Source organism: Emys orbicularis, chromosome 16 (assembly GCF_028017835.1).
Source record: "Emys orbicularis isolate rEmyOrb1 chromosome 16, rEmyOrb1.hap1, whole genome shotgun sequence".
NCBI lineage: Eukaryota > Metazoa > Chordata > Testudines > Emydidae > Emys > Emys orbicularis.
This window is the reverse complement of record NC_088698.1, coordinates 26,353,073-26,368,245: the sequence shown is the minus strand read 5'-3', so window position 1 is coordinate 26,368,245 and position 15,173 is coordinate 26,353,073. Positions and strand designations below refer to the sequence as shown.

The 15,173-nt window shown below is 38.7% G+C and overlaps 1 protein-coding gene across 2 annotated transcripts in view; it reads left to right on the top strand.

Annotated features, from left to right (window-relative positions):
- Positions 1-899: 899 nt before the first annotated feature.
- Positions 900-15,173, top strand: part of IFT81 (intraflagellar transport 81) — a 59,303-nt gene continuing 45,029 nt past the window's right edge. Inside the window, exons 1-7 of one of the 2 annotated variants that reach the window (XM_065417878.1) lie at positions 900-1,058; positions 1,911-2,014; positions 3,636-3,816; positions 7,389-7,478; positions 8,677-8,742; positions 9,062-9,172; positions 10,527-10,611. In XM_065417878.1, the coding sequence (XP_065273950.1) occupies positions 915-1,058; positions 1,911-2,014; positions 3,636-3,816; positions 7,389-7,478; positions 8,677-8,742; positions 9,062-9,172; positions 10,527-10,611 (781 nt within the window). In that variant the 5' untranslated portion in view covers positions 900-914. The remainder of the gene's footprint in view (positions 1,059-1,910; positions 2,015-3,635; positions 3,817-7,388; positions 7,479-8,676; positions 8,743-9,061; positions 9,173-10,526; positions 10,612-15,173) is intronic. The other variant, XM_065417879.1, reaches the window with a different exon arrangement.

The window sequence follows — 15,173 nt, the reverse complement described above, 5'->3', positions numbered from 1 at the left end:
TGTGAGAATTGATATGGGTTCCCCCAGGTCCCCAAAGGAATCGGTCTCTGCTGAGGGGATTGATACAGGGTCCCCATCAGTCCCACTGTACAGAGTGATGAGACATCCCCCCCCCCCGGCACTCATAGGGGTCAGTCCCTGCTGTGGGGAGGATCTGGGGTCTACTGGAATGCATAGGGCTTGTTCCTCCCTGTGGGGGGAGGATCTGGGATTCCCTTGGCACCCGTAGGGGTCAGTCCCTGCTGTGGGGGAGGATCTGGGGTTCCTCTGTCACCCATAGGGGTCGGTTCCTGTGTGGGGGAGGCTATGGGGTCCACCTGGTACCTATAAAGGTCTCTGCTACAGAGACCCTATGCAGTAATTGCAGCCAGGCTGGGATGACCCACAAGGGCTTCTTGAGTCCATGAACGACTTTTTGCTAGTAAATACAAATGTTTCAATGTACATTTCTTTCTGTGGTCTAAACTAAAAAGTTAGGTCAACCCAGCAAGGTCGTTCAGGAGTGTGAAAAATCCACACTGCTGAATGACTAGTTAAATCAATGTAACCCCCCCCCCCCCCGTGTAGACAGCTCTAGGTCGATTGAAAAATTCTACCATCGACCTAATTACCACCTCTCGGTGAGGTGGATTAGCTATGCCCATGGGAAAACTCCTCCTACTGGTGTAGATAATGTCTGCACTGAAGTGCTACAGTTTCAAGTGTAGATAAGCCCTCATGATAAAAGGCAATGTATTAGACAGGGTTTGCGTGCTTCCTATCTTGCAGCATCCCTCTCTCCCCCTAGCTCTATGCATCCATCACAGGAGTTTTATGGCCTACAGAGGTTCACATATTTCATTACATCTGTTCTACTGAGTGGATTTCCCCCCCTCCCGCTCTCTCTTCTGCAGGATTATTTTCAGGACCCAATTATGAGTGATCAAATCAAATCAATTGTTGAGAAGCTCAATAAGGAGCCTTTTAAGAAGAACTATAATTTAATCACATTTGACTCACTGGAGTCAATGCAGCTATTGCAGCTTCTCAATGATGTTCTGGGCGAGATTGACCCAAAGGTAAGGATGGAGTTTAAACATGGGCATTAGAAGGCTTGCTCTCAAGAGTGGTGGAAGCAGAAATCATGCAGAAATCTCCATTTACAGCTAATTTTGTATATTTTATGGCATATGTTTGCTTTCCATATGTAGATTGTGCTAGTCTTAAAGAGTTAAATGTGCACATCCAGAAGATGATCCTTTCTATCTAGTTATTTTTTGGCAAACTAGAAAATGCTGAAGACCAACCATCTTAAATTTCTGAATAGAAATCAGAATGTGAATCTTGATCTTATTCATATTTACATTTCTTTCATCTAAAGGACAAAATTCTGGCTGGCTGTTGGTCACATGAAATTGAAATTAATGGAGATATCCCATCTCCTAGAACTGGAAGGGACCTTGAAAGGTCATCGAGTCCAGCCCCCTGCCTTCACTAGCAGGACCAAGTACTGATTTTGCCCCAGATCCCCAAGTGGCCCCCTCAAGGATTGAACTCACAACCCTGGGTTTTTAGATCAGAAGGTGTGGGCCATATATCTGAGTAATGACCTTGCCCACAATGTAATCGTCTTGTCAGGATTACTGTTACTCTTGGCAGAAGTAATCTGTATGACTGGCAGACTGTGGGCCTATGGCCAGCCAGAATACGGGTCTGAAATAAAGTTGCCTAAGCACACATATGGGGAAAGAGTCCAAAGGGAGTCAGAATTTGGCTCTTAGAGTGGTGTTCTGTATGTGACACCTCACTTATGTCAGTCACATGTTATAATATATCATATAATGGGTGGATCAAGTCCCTTCCTTTAGATCTGTGTGGCTAACAATTTGACCTATGCATGGTAATACAGTATTTGTTTTTTTGCTTTTCAGCATGTTGTTGACATTAGAGAGGAGATGCCAGAGCAAACAGCTAAACGAATGTTGAGCCTTCTTGGTATCCTTAAATACAAACCTCCAGGAAGTATTAATGACCTGTAAGTATCAACTTGTTTATAGATAATGGCAAAATAAGTCATAAGAACATAAGAATGACTATACTGGGTCAGACCAAAGGTCCATTCAGCCCAGTATCCTGTCTACCGACAGTGATCAATGCCAGGTGTCCCAGAGGGAGTGAACCGTCCTAACAGGTAATGATCAAGTGATCTCTCTCCTGCCATCCATCTCCACCCACTGACAAACAGAGGCTAGGGACACCATTCCTTACCATCCTGGCTAATAGCCATTAATGGACTTAACCTCCATGAATTTATCCAGTTCTCTTTTAAACCCTGTTATAGCCCTAGCCTTCACAACCTCCTCAGGCAAGGAGTTCCACAGGTTGACTGTGCACTATGTGAAGAAGGACTTCCTTTTATTTGTTTTAAACCTGCTGCCCATTAATTTCATTTGGTGGCCCCTAGTTCTTATATTATGGGAACAAGTAAATAACTTTTCCTTATTCACTTTCTCCACACCACTCATGATTTTATATACCTCTATCATATCCCCCCTTAGTCTCCTCTTTTCCAAGCTGAAAAGTCCTAGCCTCTTTAATCTCTCTTCACATGGGACCTGTTCCAAACCCCTAATCATTTTATTTGCCCTTCTCTAAACCATTTCTAATGCCAGTATATCTTTTTTGAGATGAGGAGACCACATCTGTACGCAGTATTCAAGATTTGGGCATACCATGGATTTATATAAGGGCAATAAGATATTCTCCATCTTATTCTCTATCCCTTTTTAAATGATTCCTAAAATCCTGTTTGCTTTTTTGACTGTCTATTTTAATTGCAGACAAATACTAAAATGATCTACTCTATGTAAAAATATTGTATGTCTTCAGATTTTATAATTTGTTACTTGAGGTCTGTCTTATTAATTCTTCTGCCATTGCCAATATCCTTTTCTTGGCTCAAAGAGAAAATTATATATTTGTACCAAATTCTTTCACTTTCAGACTCATTCATCAATATATCTCTATTTAGAAGTTATTGTTTTGTTCTACTGTTTAAATAGTAGTGTCAATCACTCAAAGTATAGAAACTGATTGTTCCACTTAATATGCAGATGTTCTGAAAATATTTCTTCCATTAACCCCTAGGAGATGTATAGTATATGGCACACTTTGCTTGTGGTAGTAAAGAATTGAAGGGCTTGGGAGTTGCTTCTCAGTCCTGTCCTTGTTGGTTTGCTCCACACTTGTGCTACCTTCGCTTTTGTATCTTGTGATATTCAATAGGTTAGCCAGTAGAGGGTGCTGTATGACTAGTAGGGTCATCGCCTTCCCTTAGAGACCAGGCACATCAGTCTGTACTGCACTCATCCTGTACCACTTTGTAGTCTGGTAACCCAGGCCATTCTCAGATCTTCTAGTTTTCTGGAGGATACCTCAGAAACACAAGATCCATTGCTGCAATCTTTGTTCACTGACTTCTGTGGGAATTCCGCCTGCATAAGGGCAGCAGAATCAGGCCCGAGGTCAGCAAACTGGCAGCAACATTAGAGAAAAGCATTAGCAGGTGGGGGAGGGAATCATAAAAATTGCTAATAGTGTTTGTTCCAAAGCAGTGTTCTTTAGTTGGAGACTTACTGTTTTTTATTATTATTTAGGAGTACATTCCGCCAGGGTTTAGTTATTGGAAGCAAACCTGTGATTCATCCTGTCTTACACTGGCTCCTTCAACGGACTAATGAACTCAAGAAAAGAGCCTATCTGGCACGTTTCTTAATTAAACTTGAAGTGCCAGCTGAGTTTCTTCAGGATGATACTGTGGCTGACACCAACAAACAGGTAGTGTTTTAGATGAATTTGTTACCCAGCTATTATTTTAAATTAATAAAATAGGTAAAAGGAAGGGCAAAAAGGGATGGTTTAGGGGATTATTGCTTGGGTAGACTAAGAAAAAATTTGTTTTGAAAAGTGTGTTAGCTACACCTTTTAAATAAGTGGTGTTCAAAACCTTGTTAACACCTAATGTACACAGGGTTTAACACTTTTAAAAAACCACGGCCAAGTTTTTAACATCTGAGCTAACATACATTTTTCCTATTCTAGACAAGACCGTGGAGTTTTTCACTGTAGGTAACTCGTAATCTGCCCCCGGACATTAGTGACTACATGCCATTGTCTTCTGATTGCTTTTTGATTACTCAAGTAAAATGCATTGGTGGGCTATCCAATTTCTAGCAGACAGATATCTATGCTCTGTGGATAAACAGAGGACTTCAGTTGCCAAGGATGACATTCCAGCATTTTGTTGTGAACCTTAAATGTGGATCTTAAGTAATCAAATTGGGTGGGTCTGAAATTTAAAGCCAATGAAATGTAATTAAGATGTGTGTTCAGATTTATATTATCTGAGTTACATGGTTACTTAATTTCTATGCAGTATTTTTAGTGCATTTCATTAGGTACAGGCATTCATGAAATCAATATTATGGAATGTTTGTAACAAGTAGCACTCATTATACTTATGCATCACGAAAGCTGTATAGCTGCATGCAGGTTTGGACAACCCTCCCTCCCCCCTCTTTTTTTGTTTACCATCGTCAATCTCTGATTTTATAACTTTAAAATAACTAAACAGAAGCAGCAGTTAGAAAAAGGAATGTAGATTGTATGTTTGTTCAGTATGTGGCAGTCCTAATTTGTATAAATATCCAACTCTCTTGTTTCCATTACGTAAATTGTGTTCCTTTTTTGGGATTAGAATAATATAACTATATTATTAAACTAATACTGTACTGACTAGTTCAAAATAGAAGCTGGAATAATATACCAGCTTTTATGCAATTTGACGTTACCATGTGAGAGTATTTAAATGCTGATGAAGTTAATCGAGTTTCACTGACTGTATCTGGCTATGCAAATGTACAACATTGTATTTTAGGGATAGACATCAACAATTGACAAATGACTTCTTGGAAGTAGCATAGCTAATGCAGGTTTCTTTGGTATACGGTACTTTGCTTAATTGTATTTTTCCAATTACTTAAGCAGATGACTTGAAGAAATTACCAGTTTCCAGGCCATGCTGTGATCTGGAAATCAAATTGGCTGTAGTTTATATTAAATAACCAAGAAAATATAGACCTAAATCTCTGTGGCCAATCTTTGATGAAATTGCCCCCATGGCATTGATAGTCATGCCATCACTGAACCTATAAGCTTTCTTGGGTTGCTTGTGTGTGTCTCCTGTTGCATGTGCTGTGTGTACTCCTTCTCCAGCTGCCACTGGTAGTTCCATCCAATGAAACTGGCTAACCATACTCTTGTTATGGTCCAACATACTATACTGGCCTTCACTCAAGTGTATCCCCCATTCATGAAATACTGAGTCTTTCCCCTGTGGATACTATTGGCTTTAAACCTCTCAGCCCATGAGCTACTGAGAGGTGGATCATCTGAGTACAGCCTCTTGCCTGGATTGTGCCTCATTTGGAAAGAGGAATCTGTCAAGCAACAAAAGAAAGCCAAAGAAAATACCAACTATGCACACTTCACCATGAGTATGTAACTATCCAGTGTCTCTGGATCCCAAATGAAGAAGGATCATAGAAAATAGAAATGGAAAAGCCCTTCCAGATAATCTGATCATCCACAGATACCAGTGCAAGATTGTTGTTTATAGTATACTTTTCTAGGGCTTTAGCCAGTCCTATTTCAAATGTCCCAAGCTCTGGACTTCCATCATTGCCCTTGGAAACTGTTCCACAAGCTAACTGATCTCTGTATATGAAAGCTTTCATTATCATCATCATCATCAATTTTTCTTGTATTATTATTATTATTATTATTTATCATTTATACTGCCATAGTGCCTAAAGGCGACAATTTCACCCCACTACTCCAAGGCTTGTTTACACAGGATGTTACTGCATAGTAAGCCAGGGTGTGAATCTATAGCGCAGCAGTTGGCCACACAGTAATGTCCTAGATGGACAGTACCACAGTGTACTAAAAGTTCTGTAGTGCACTTTGAAATAATCCCGTTTCAGTCAACACTACATCAAAGCACACTATGGAACTTTTAGTGTGCAGTAGTAGTGTCCACTGTAGATTAATATCTGGCTTGTCATGAAGTAATGTCCCATATAGACAAGCCCTTAGTCATGTTTCTACTCCCACCTCTTTGTAAATAATTCCTTGTCATCATTGATGCATACATCTTATCATGTCTCTCTCTCTATTTGTCACTTAGCCACGCTACGTGTATTTCATCTTTTACTATTTTCTTGTAAATCAGTCCCTCAAGCCCTTAATAATTTTGTTGTTGTTCTCTGAATTCCTTCCACTTTGTCAGTATGTGTCTGATATTGAAGTGCCTAGAACAGAATGTAGTATTCCAGTTGCTATCTCACCAGAGTTATTTAGAAAGGAATAATCACTTCACTGCTTTGAGATATGATACTTTTCCCATATTGTGTTGAACATTAATATCTAATTTGCTCTTGCAAGGGAGTAAGAGAGCACTTGCAGGTCAGTTTTTAGATTTCTCCATCTTATTTAATGTCTGTGTTTCTGTGGGCATTACCTTTCCCTGGATGTTGGTTTGCATTTTTCCAAATTTAATCTAATTTTATTTCCTATCTATATTTCTAAACTCTCTAGGTCTTCTGGTATTATTTCTTTACCTGCACTTACTTTCACATTGACTCTCAGTTTAGGATTGCTGGTGGGAACGCAATGTCTTAGAAGTAGCATGCGGTATACTATCTTCTATCGAATCTATTGTAGTATTTATACTGCCCCACTCACTGTAGCATCTGAGCACATTGGTCTCAATTCTGCAAGGGCTAAGCACTCTGGCCCCAATTACATTCTATGGGACTACTCACATGCTTAAGTGCTTTGTTGGAGTGATGCCAGAGTGGTCGGAACCTTGCAGGATCAAGAAGCTTGTGAAACTTGTATTTGCATTCTCAGATCAAGATTTTCCTCTCTGGGCTGTTAGGGTTACACAGGAAGTGTACTCAGACCTAGGGAGAGCCATACACCAACCGACCAATAACTCTTACTGAGGACATACATGGATTATCTCCCCATGGAGCCAAGCAAGTCTTCCTTAGTTAGAACTATGTTGGCTGCAATATGTGTCACTGAGAAAAGCATTAAAGCAGGGAGAAATTGTGGGGTTCATGAGGGCACCCTCAAATAAAAGGTTGTTCGCTGCAATGATGTAATAAATGTGAATGTTTGCTTTATATGTTGACTATTTTTCAGATGAGAAAACAGCTAAATGACCCTGTGTTCACATTGCTGATCTTTGTGCACATATGGTATTACTAAAAAGCAATGTAGTGATGTGCAACCTATTAGTACAGTGCTGGCTTTGAAGTTTTTCTTTCCCTTGTGTTTTGTAGTATGAAGATCTGATGGAAGCCTTTAAAAGCTTGCATAAGGAATGTGATCAGCTCAAGACTTCTGGCTTCTCCACTGCAGAAATAAGACGGGTAAAAAAAAAAAAAAAAACCCAAAGGAAACCATAGATTTGCAACAGTTTTGTCCAGATTGTATCTTAAGTCGGCTTGTTTCATTTTCATCAGTTCCATGGGCCCACTGCAGTACCTAGTGTGTACGGGTCAGCGCTAATAGATACTGCAGCTTTGTTCTGCTTAGCTGGACTAGTTCTCTGCTGACAAAGGAAGACGAGACCTAAGGTCACGCTCAGAACTAGGTCTTCTGCAGCACATTGTGAAGCAGTGCTGCCAAGTCATAGGACTGGCCTCAATAATAGATTTTCAAATATTAACACTACATTTCCCTCTAAACGCACATTGTCTATAAAACCTCTTTCTTTAGTAATGTAGGATAACATTTTCAGAAGCACCTAAGTGACTTAGGAGTCAATTGAAAGCAACAGAAATGTTGAAAAGTAAACTCAATTATAAAAGTTATTTCAGTTATGATAATCTAGGTGGTATTATTAAATAACGGTATTTTCATAAAGACCCTAATGGAGCAAAGCACATGCCTAGCTTTTCAGTGGGGCTGCTCGCGTGCTTAAAGTTAAGCATGTGTTTAAGTGCTATGCTGGATTGTGGCCTAAATATATAGTCACTGTTTATAAACCATGGGTCTGATTACTGTTCTCACTTGCCCTTCTTTTACAGTGATGTCTCTCCATTGTTTTACTCTGTTTCTCCTCTCACGTCATTGTATCTCTTTAAATGTAATTTCACTGGAAAAATGGCAGAATGCAGCTCTCTTATGTAACTGAATGCAAAACTGGAATTCAAACATCTATCTGCATAGAAGTGGACATGATGGCAGCTTTTAAGGGCATACATGTTACAGGATCAAATTTGGAGTTGTCTTCATGTTTTTGTTTTTCTAATCATCAAAGAAATCCATGTGCTCACATTTTAAATGTGCACAATAATTACATGGTGAATGCTATGCTGTCATCTAGCCTGTTCTACATAAAGATTATGAGGGTTGGAGTGATAAGACGAAAGAGAGCGGGACTGGAGCCTTGGATGATTAGACCATGAATCAATGAAGTTGCAAGTGTATCAGTATGTAAAAGGACAGATTCAGATTTTGCTTACTCCACGTTTACGTGACTGTAACAGAATCTGGCCCAACTCCTATATTATAATATAATATTGTAAGTACATTAGTATTTTGTTTATTTTTGCTGCTTTGTAGGATATCACTGCAATGGAAGAGGAGAAGGATCAGCTCATCAAGAGAGTGGAGCGTCTTAAGAAGAGGGTAATGAGAGAAGTAACATTGTAACATTTCAGTGTCACAGTCCTTGGCTTGCAACTCTGATTTAGGAATGCAAACAAGGATTAAGATGAACATGCTGTATGTCTGAGGAAGGAATTGAATAACTAATTGACGGAAAGGGAATCTCCCTAGGCAATAGTCCAAAGCTTTTAAGGACCTTGAATCCAGTGCCTTACTGTCATCTCTAAGTAGCAATATATGTGGAAAGGAAGTGCTAAGTGGCTTTGTGAGACACATGATCACACTAATTTATTTCTCAACTATCTGACAGTAACGTGCACTATTTATCCATGTGCTGTAGGTGGAGACGGTGCAAAACCATCAACGAATGCTTGAAATAGCAAGACAGCTTCGAGTAGAGAAAGAGAGAGAAGAATCTTTAGCCCAGCAGAAGCAAGAACAAAAGAATCAGGTATCCATGTAAAAGCAAATCTGTTAAACATAAGGAAAGAAATGTTTGGTTTTATTTGGGGATGAGCCCATGGCAGGTTTTTAAAAGAGTAACACTGAAGATGATATTAGGTGACCGTGTCTAGATGCTCCCCCAGGAAATTAAAACCTATTTTTAATAGGAATATTTTAGTAAATTTCTATACTAGGGGCTTGATCCAGCAGGGTGCTGAGCACCTCTCAGGACTGTTTGGCAGTCTTAACTGCTACTGACATCAAGGCCACTTAAGAACGCTGTGCTCTATGCCATATGATTGTATTTCTGAGAGACAGAGAGTTGAATTTATTGTAGTGAGGAAATATTGATTTGATGTGGTTTGTACTTGTATGCGTTTCCATTAAGATTAAAGATGGGAAATAGCAGAAACAAACACAATGGCATTGCACTAGCCTGTTGTGTGGGATGTGGGTTCAAGAGTAACCTTGCGATTTTGTCTTTCCAACTTGAAGAGCATGTGTATCATAGATATAACATGCTTGATTGGAAGTGGTTGGTATCAGAATGGCAGGCTGGACTTTGCTTACCGGTCACACTGACAAAACAAGACTTTTTAACGAAGTCCAGTGCTGTCTGATGGCATTGTTTATTATACCAGCTAGCCAACTTCTGACGACTAACGTGAACTGGCAAAATGTACTGAAAGAAAAAGTCGAAGATTTTAATATTGCAGGCTTCATTTGTGTTTGGCACTTGTGCAGAAGTTAGTGGATTCTTTCAGCTGTTGAGCCCTAGCTTGACATCTGGGTTAGATCACAAGTAAAATGAACTTGATGTTCAGCTAGTTTCACTTCTTAGTGGATATTTGTCCAAATCACAAAAATACTTTTCAAGCAGGTGCTGTTTAGCAGCAAACTTGGCAGTGTCTTTGCAAACTTGGCTCAATATTATAGCGGGTTGCTGCGACAACTCATCCGCATTGCCAAAGCACTGTAAGGATACTTATCCAGTACCTCCCTTCGCTCTCCCTGATCCTAGTTACTGTTTTTTATCCATGAATACTTCATGAACACTAGCATCTTTTGATTTTAAAAAAATTGTTAAATGAGTTTTTGTGCCATAAAGAAAAAATCACTCGGATGTAGCTCAAGAAGTTTATATTCTTTAATTCTAAAATGCAACAAATAAAACTAAATTAATTGTTGAAGCATTTGTTTTTTGCATTGTAAGAACATACTACCTTTGTCTTGTGGAACAGATGTTCTCTAGGTGCAAACTGTTACCATTTTTTGTATTTTGGGCATCTTGTTGATATTATATTTTGTTGTTGCATTTCAAAAGAGTACATATATTAATAGAGTCAATTGTCTTTTATAAGCTGTTCCACGCGGAGCAGAGGCTGCAAAGAGTGCAGCTCCAGCTGAAAGATATGCAACATGCAGTCGTGGATTCAAAACCTGAAAGTGAGTAACAATCCATAAATGTTGCTTTTTATTTCTCTTGAAGTGCCAGAAAGGAACTTCAAAGAGACAAAGAAAGAAACAGTCTGTACAGTGAAGAGCTTACAATCTTAAATTTGGTCAGCCCTGGCACAAGAAGGAATGAGGGAGACAAATAGTAGAGAGGGATGGAGTGAAGAGGGAGGGGTTAGAGTGATAGCAACATGAGTGTCTCAGTTTAGGCATGTGCATGCTTTTGTGGCTTAATTAATTTTTTTAATGTTTAAAGAATAAAATATTCAATATTAATGATCATATAGTAGAAAGAGAGATGGCTGGAATTAAAAATGACCAGTGTTGTAAAAGTAGATGGATTTAATACAAACTAGGTTTTTTAAGCAGGAAGATTTTATGTGGATCATGTCTGTGACTGGGGAAGAGAATATATAAAATACTGACTTTTTTAGAAATGAACATGTACATGTAACATTGTGATAAGTATAGTCTTGTTTTCCATAATTCCCTTCATTTGACAAAATATTTGGTTGAAAAAAACCATTGAAACATTTTTATAGCTGGTAGAGAAGATCAGCACTGCAGCTTTTATGAAACTTGAAATAAAGTCAATTTCCAGTAATACTTACTTCCCAGTGCACAAATTGCATGTGGTGCTCTGTTCTTTCTATATCAGCAAAAACAACGAGGAGTCCTTGTGGCACCTTAGAGACTAACAAATTTATTTAGGCATAAGCTTTTGTGGGCTAAACCCACTTCATCAGATGCATGGAGTGGAAAATACAGTAGCAAGTATATATACACAGTACATGAAAAGATGGGAGTTGCCTTACCAAGTGGGGGGTCAGTGCTAACGAGACAATTCAATTAAGTAAGTTCCATTGTCTAGTGACTGGAGCACAAAAACGAGGTTCAAATCAAGGTTCACTTCCCATCTATATGTCTGACGTGATCTTGGGCAAAACACTTCTCAATGTCTTGGTTTCCTTTTCTATAGTATGCAGATGATGCCTCATAGGATTCGTTAGAGGCTTAATACATTAATGTTTATACAATCACTGAGGGTGAAATTCACTGCTGTATAGAGGGTTAGCACAGGACCTAAGTGGATCATAAACCTTGAGTTGACCCTTTTCCCAGGGTAGTTAGGATGGAAGGTGCTGTATAAGTGCAAATTACTGTTATTATGGTATTAGCCATGAAAAGCTATGGCCTGGATCCTGCCACTGTTCCTGGACTTCTGCCTCTGTGTAAAGCCCTGTTAGATTATGGGAGATCTGCACACACTCAGAGTTCCACCCGCGTAACAGAATCGGGGCTGTGTTGCCAAATAAAGTGTTGCTCTTCCCCTTCTGGTACTTTAAATGGTCTACTAGCAGCACATAGATGAATCAGCTGGTTCAAATTCTAGGACACCAAATCCTCTCTGAAAAAGTAGGGCGTCTAGTTTTCAGCAGAGTGCATTGTTTATCTTGAAATGTACAGTCTTCTTTACCAAGCGTTCTTAGTAATTGTTCATAGTTGCCCAGTCAGATACCAAGGTGATAGAAATCTCAGATTGATCACAGAATTTACAAAACAGGATGTATGAAGGAGGTCTAATTCACATACTGTTAAAATAAATGAATACAGGTTCAGTTTTTATATTGTATAGTAAACAGAATGAGAAGACTAATGCCCTCATTTCTTACTTTTAAGTCGTTTTTAAAAAATTCCTCCTGGAAATATACAGTGGAGAAGATAATATTTGCACACACTTATGGCTTAGGGGCTGAGGAAGCAGTGATTTGCAAACTTCTTTTTTTTTTTTTTTTTTTTTTTTTTTTAACCTGGTAGAAGTCTGTAAGAAAGCTGCACAAATGGGATAGGAATCAGGTCTTAAAATGGTAATATACAAAATGATGAAGAGATTGAAGAATTTAATTCTGTATGGCTGAAAAAAGAAAAATGGGGATGCAGCGTCAGCATGTAAACTTCAAATGGAACCAAAAAGGGATCTGAATTACATGCTTTACTCAAAAGAAGTATGTAGGGATTTTGTAACCATTCCATTTTCTCAGGAGTGGTACTCAGCTGCCAGAGATGTTGCCATACCAAAGCTACGTCAACATTTCTGCACCAGTTCCAAGTTTTTTTTTTTTATTATTATTTTTAGTCCAATGGAAACTTTAGGGGTTAGTTTTATCTTAGCTTACAGAAGAAAAGGCAGCATAGTAAAAAAAGTCAGTAAACTTGTCATTTCATCATTGAGATAAAAACACAGATTAGGTTAATATATTGAGATCTCATCTTCTACCTGGCTTGCAAACGAGAACCAAGTGTTTAGAGATTCTGGCCTAAATCCTGGTGTCCTTACTTAAGTAAAGACCCTGTTTTGACTGAGTAAAGACTCCAGGATTTGGGTTTCTGATTGTAACTAGCGTTGGGGAGAAGCAAAGGTACTGCTCTCTAGAGCAATTACAACATAACCAATATGGTTTACAAAAATTAAATTAGATGACATATAAGTGTATTAAGTAGGGTTTAATTTATTGCTTTGTTGGTCTGTAGTTGGAGCTATTATATCTCTTAAATGTTTGGCTGCAGCTCTTTTAGTCAGGATGTCTATTCCTACCACTTCAAATCCATGTCAGTTTAGAGGCTGTCTGAAAGCAATGGAGTCTCACTGAAAGTTTGGTATTTTCTCCCCTAAAATCATTCTCCTCCGTTTTCAATCTGTATCAGATTCTTTCACTTCTGACACAAGGAGAAAAATCTGTTTAGTGAGTGTGTTGCTCTTCAGCGAGTGCTTAATTGGGAGCATTCTATCTGTCTTTCTAATTTTGAATTCTTTTTCTCCATGGTTACATCAACACTTCGAGCTGGGGGTGTAATTCCCAGCTGGAGGAGACATACTTACGCTAGCTCTCATCAAGATAGTGTGCTGAAAATAGTGTGTGTCACCATGGCAGCATGAGCAGTGGGAAGGGCTAGCTGCCCCGAGAACGTGTGTAGGGTCTCAGGTGGGCAGCTAGCCTGTCCCACCACATGCATTGCCATGGCTACACTCTATTTTTAGTGCATTAGCTCAATGAGAGCTAGCACAAGTATGTCTCCTCCAACTGGAAATTACACCCCCCAGCTTGAAGGGTACACATACCTCATATTATGAACTAAAATGAAGTTAATTTTTAAGAAAAGCTTATAAACATGGAACTAGGTCACTATTTCTTATTGTGTCAATGTGCAATTAGTATCGGTGTGCTTTAGCCTTGCCAGGAAAATATTACAGCTAATTGTTACTAGAGGTTTTATTCTTCTAGAAGTGTAGCTCGGGTAAGTGATTTAAAAGACGTATTGTACCATGAAAAATGGTTGACCATTGTACTAGTCTATATAGGTTTTCTGTTAAGTGTTTTGAAGTGACTGTTCTCCTTGGTTTCACTATGGCACCCCATCCCGGTTTCATTAAGTTCAGCATTTCTTAATATTTTGTTTAACTGTGGAGGCAGTTGTTGCTGCTGTTAGTATTAAAGTATGTGGCATGAATTTGCAGTTTCTAATTTTTTGCCCAGGATATGACATAGTATTTTTGTTGACAGTGGTCAGTAGCAGAGTGGTTTGAAAAATCTAACTCATGCTTTCTCAGCAAGATTGCCCTCGATTTGCTTTGAATATCTCTGCTGGCATAAACACAAATTGTTAATGCCAAGAAGGGAACTGAATTACTTAAATTCTTGGTTCTTGTCCACTGTAGAGAACACCATTGTTCATTTCATTGGCACGGATACCGGGATGTGGATGACTAGCTGTAAAATATTGATTAAAATAATGTATTAAGATGACTATCGTTGATAAGCAGTAAAATTGGTACACTTGGTCAAATTAATAAATAGTAATAGGATCAGAGGGATAGCCACTTTAAAATACCAGTAAAAAAGGAATTACTTCATATAAACTGTATCCAATATTTAACCTTACTCTGTACATATGATGAAAAAGAGAAGCATAAGATGCCCTTATTAAAATACATTACATTTAATTTAAAAATAGGTTACAAAGAATTTTTTAATTATATGTCATTATAAATGCATTGTATTTGGTTCACTGAAGTTTCTTCCTCTATATTCTTAGGGACGAATTCTTCCCACAGATCCTCATGTTCAACTCCCACTTATAGTCAAAGTTGTGTATCATAGGGTAGATTCTTGCCCGTAATTAAAAAAGAAGAGTTAATTTAAAAAAAAGAAACCAGAGGTTTCATGAAAGAGCTGATTGATTTGGTGTTGACAAATAAGCCATATTTTAATGGGTTTCTCATACACTTGCATTGAAATCAGGCTGGTGTCCCCAAATCCCTAACATTTGGATGAGGGATATTGATATTTTCCACATTTTTTAATTTCACTTTTTATTTAAAGAGGACAGATGACAATAAAGATAGATTCAGGTTCTTATCCATGTCACTGCTTCAACCCTGAGTCAGTGGGCTTGGCTCAGGAAGTTTTTCTGGCAGTTGGGATGGGGGTTAAAGACAGTCCTCTCCCAGGTCTTACTCTAATAGCAGAACAGCACCCCCGCTTTTATAGGAC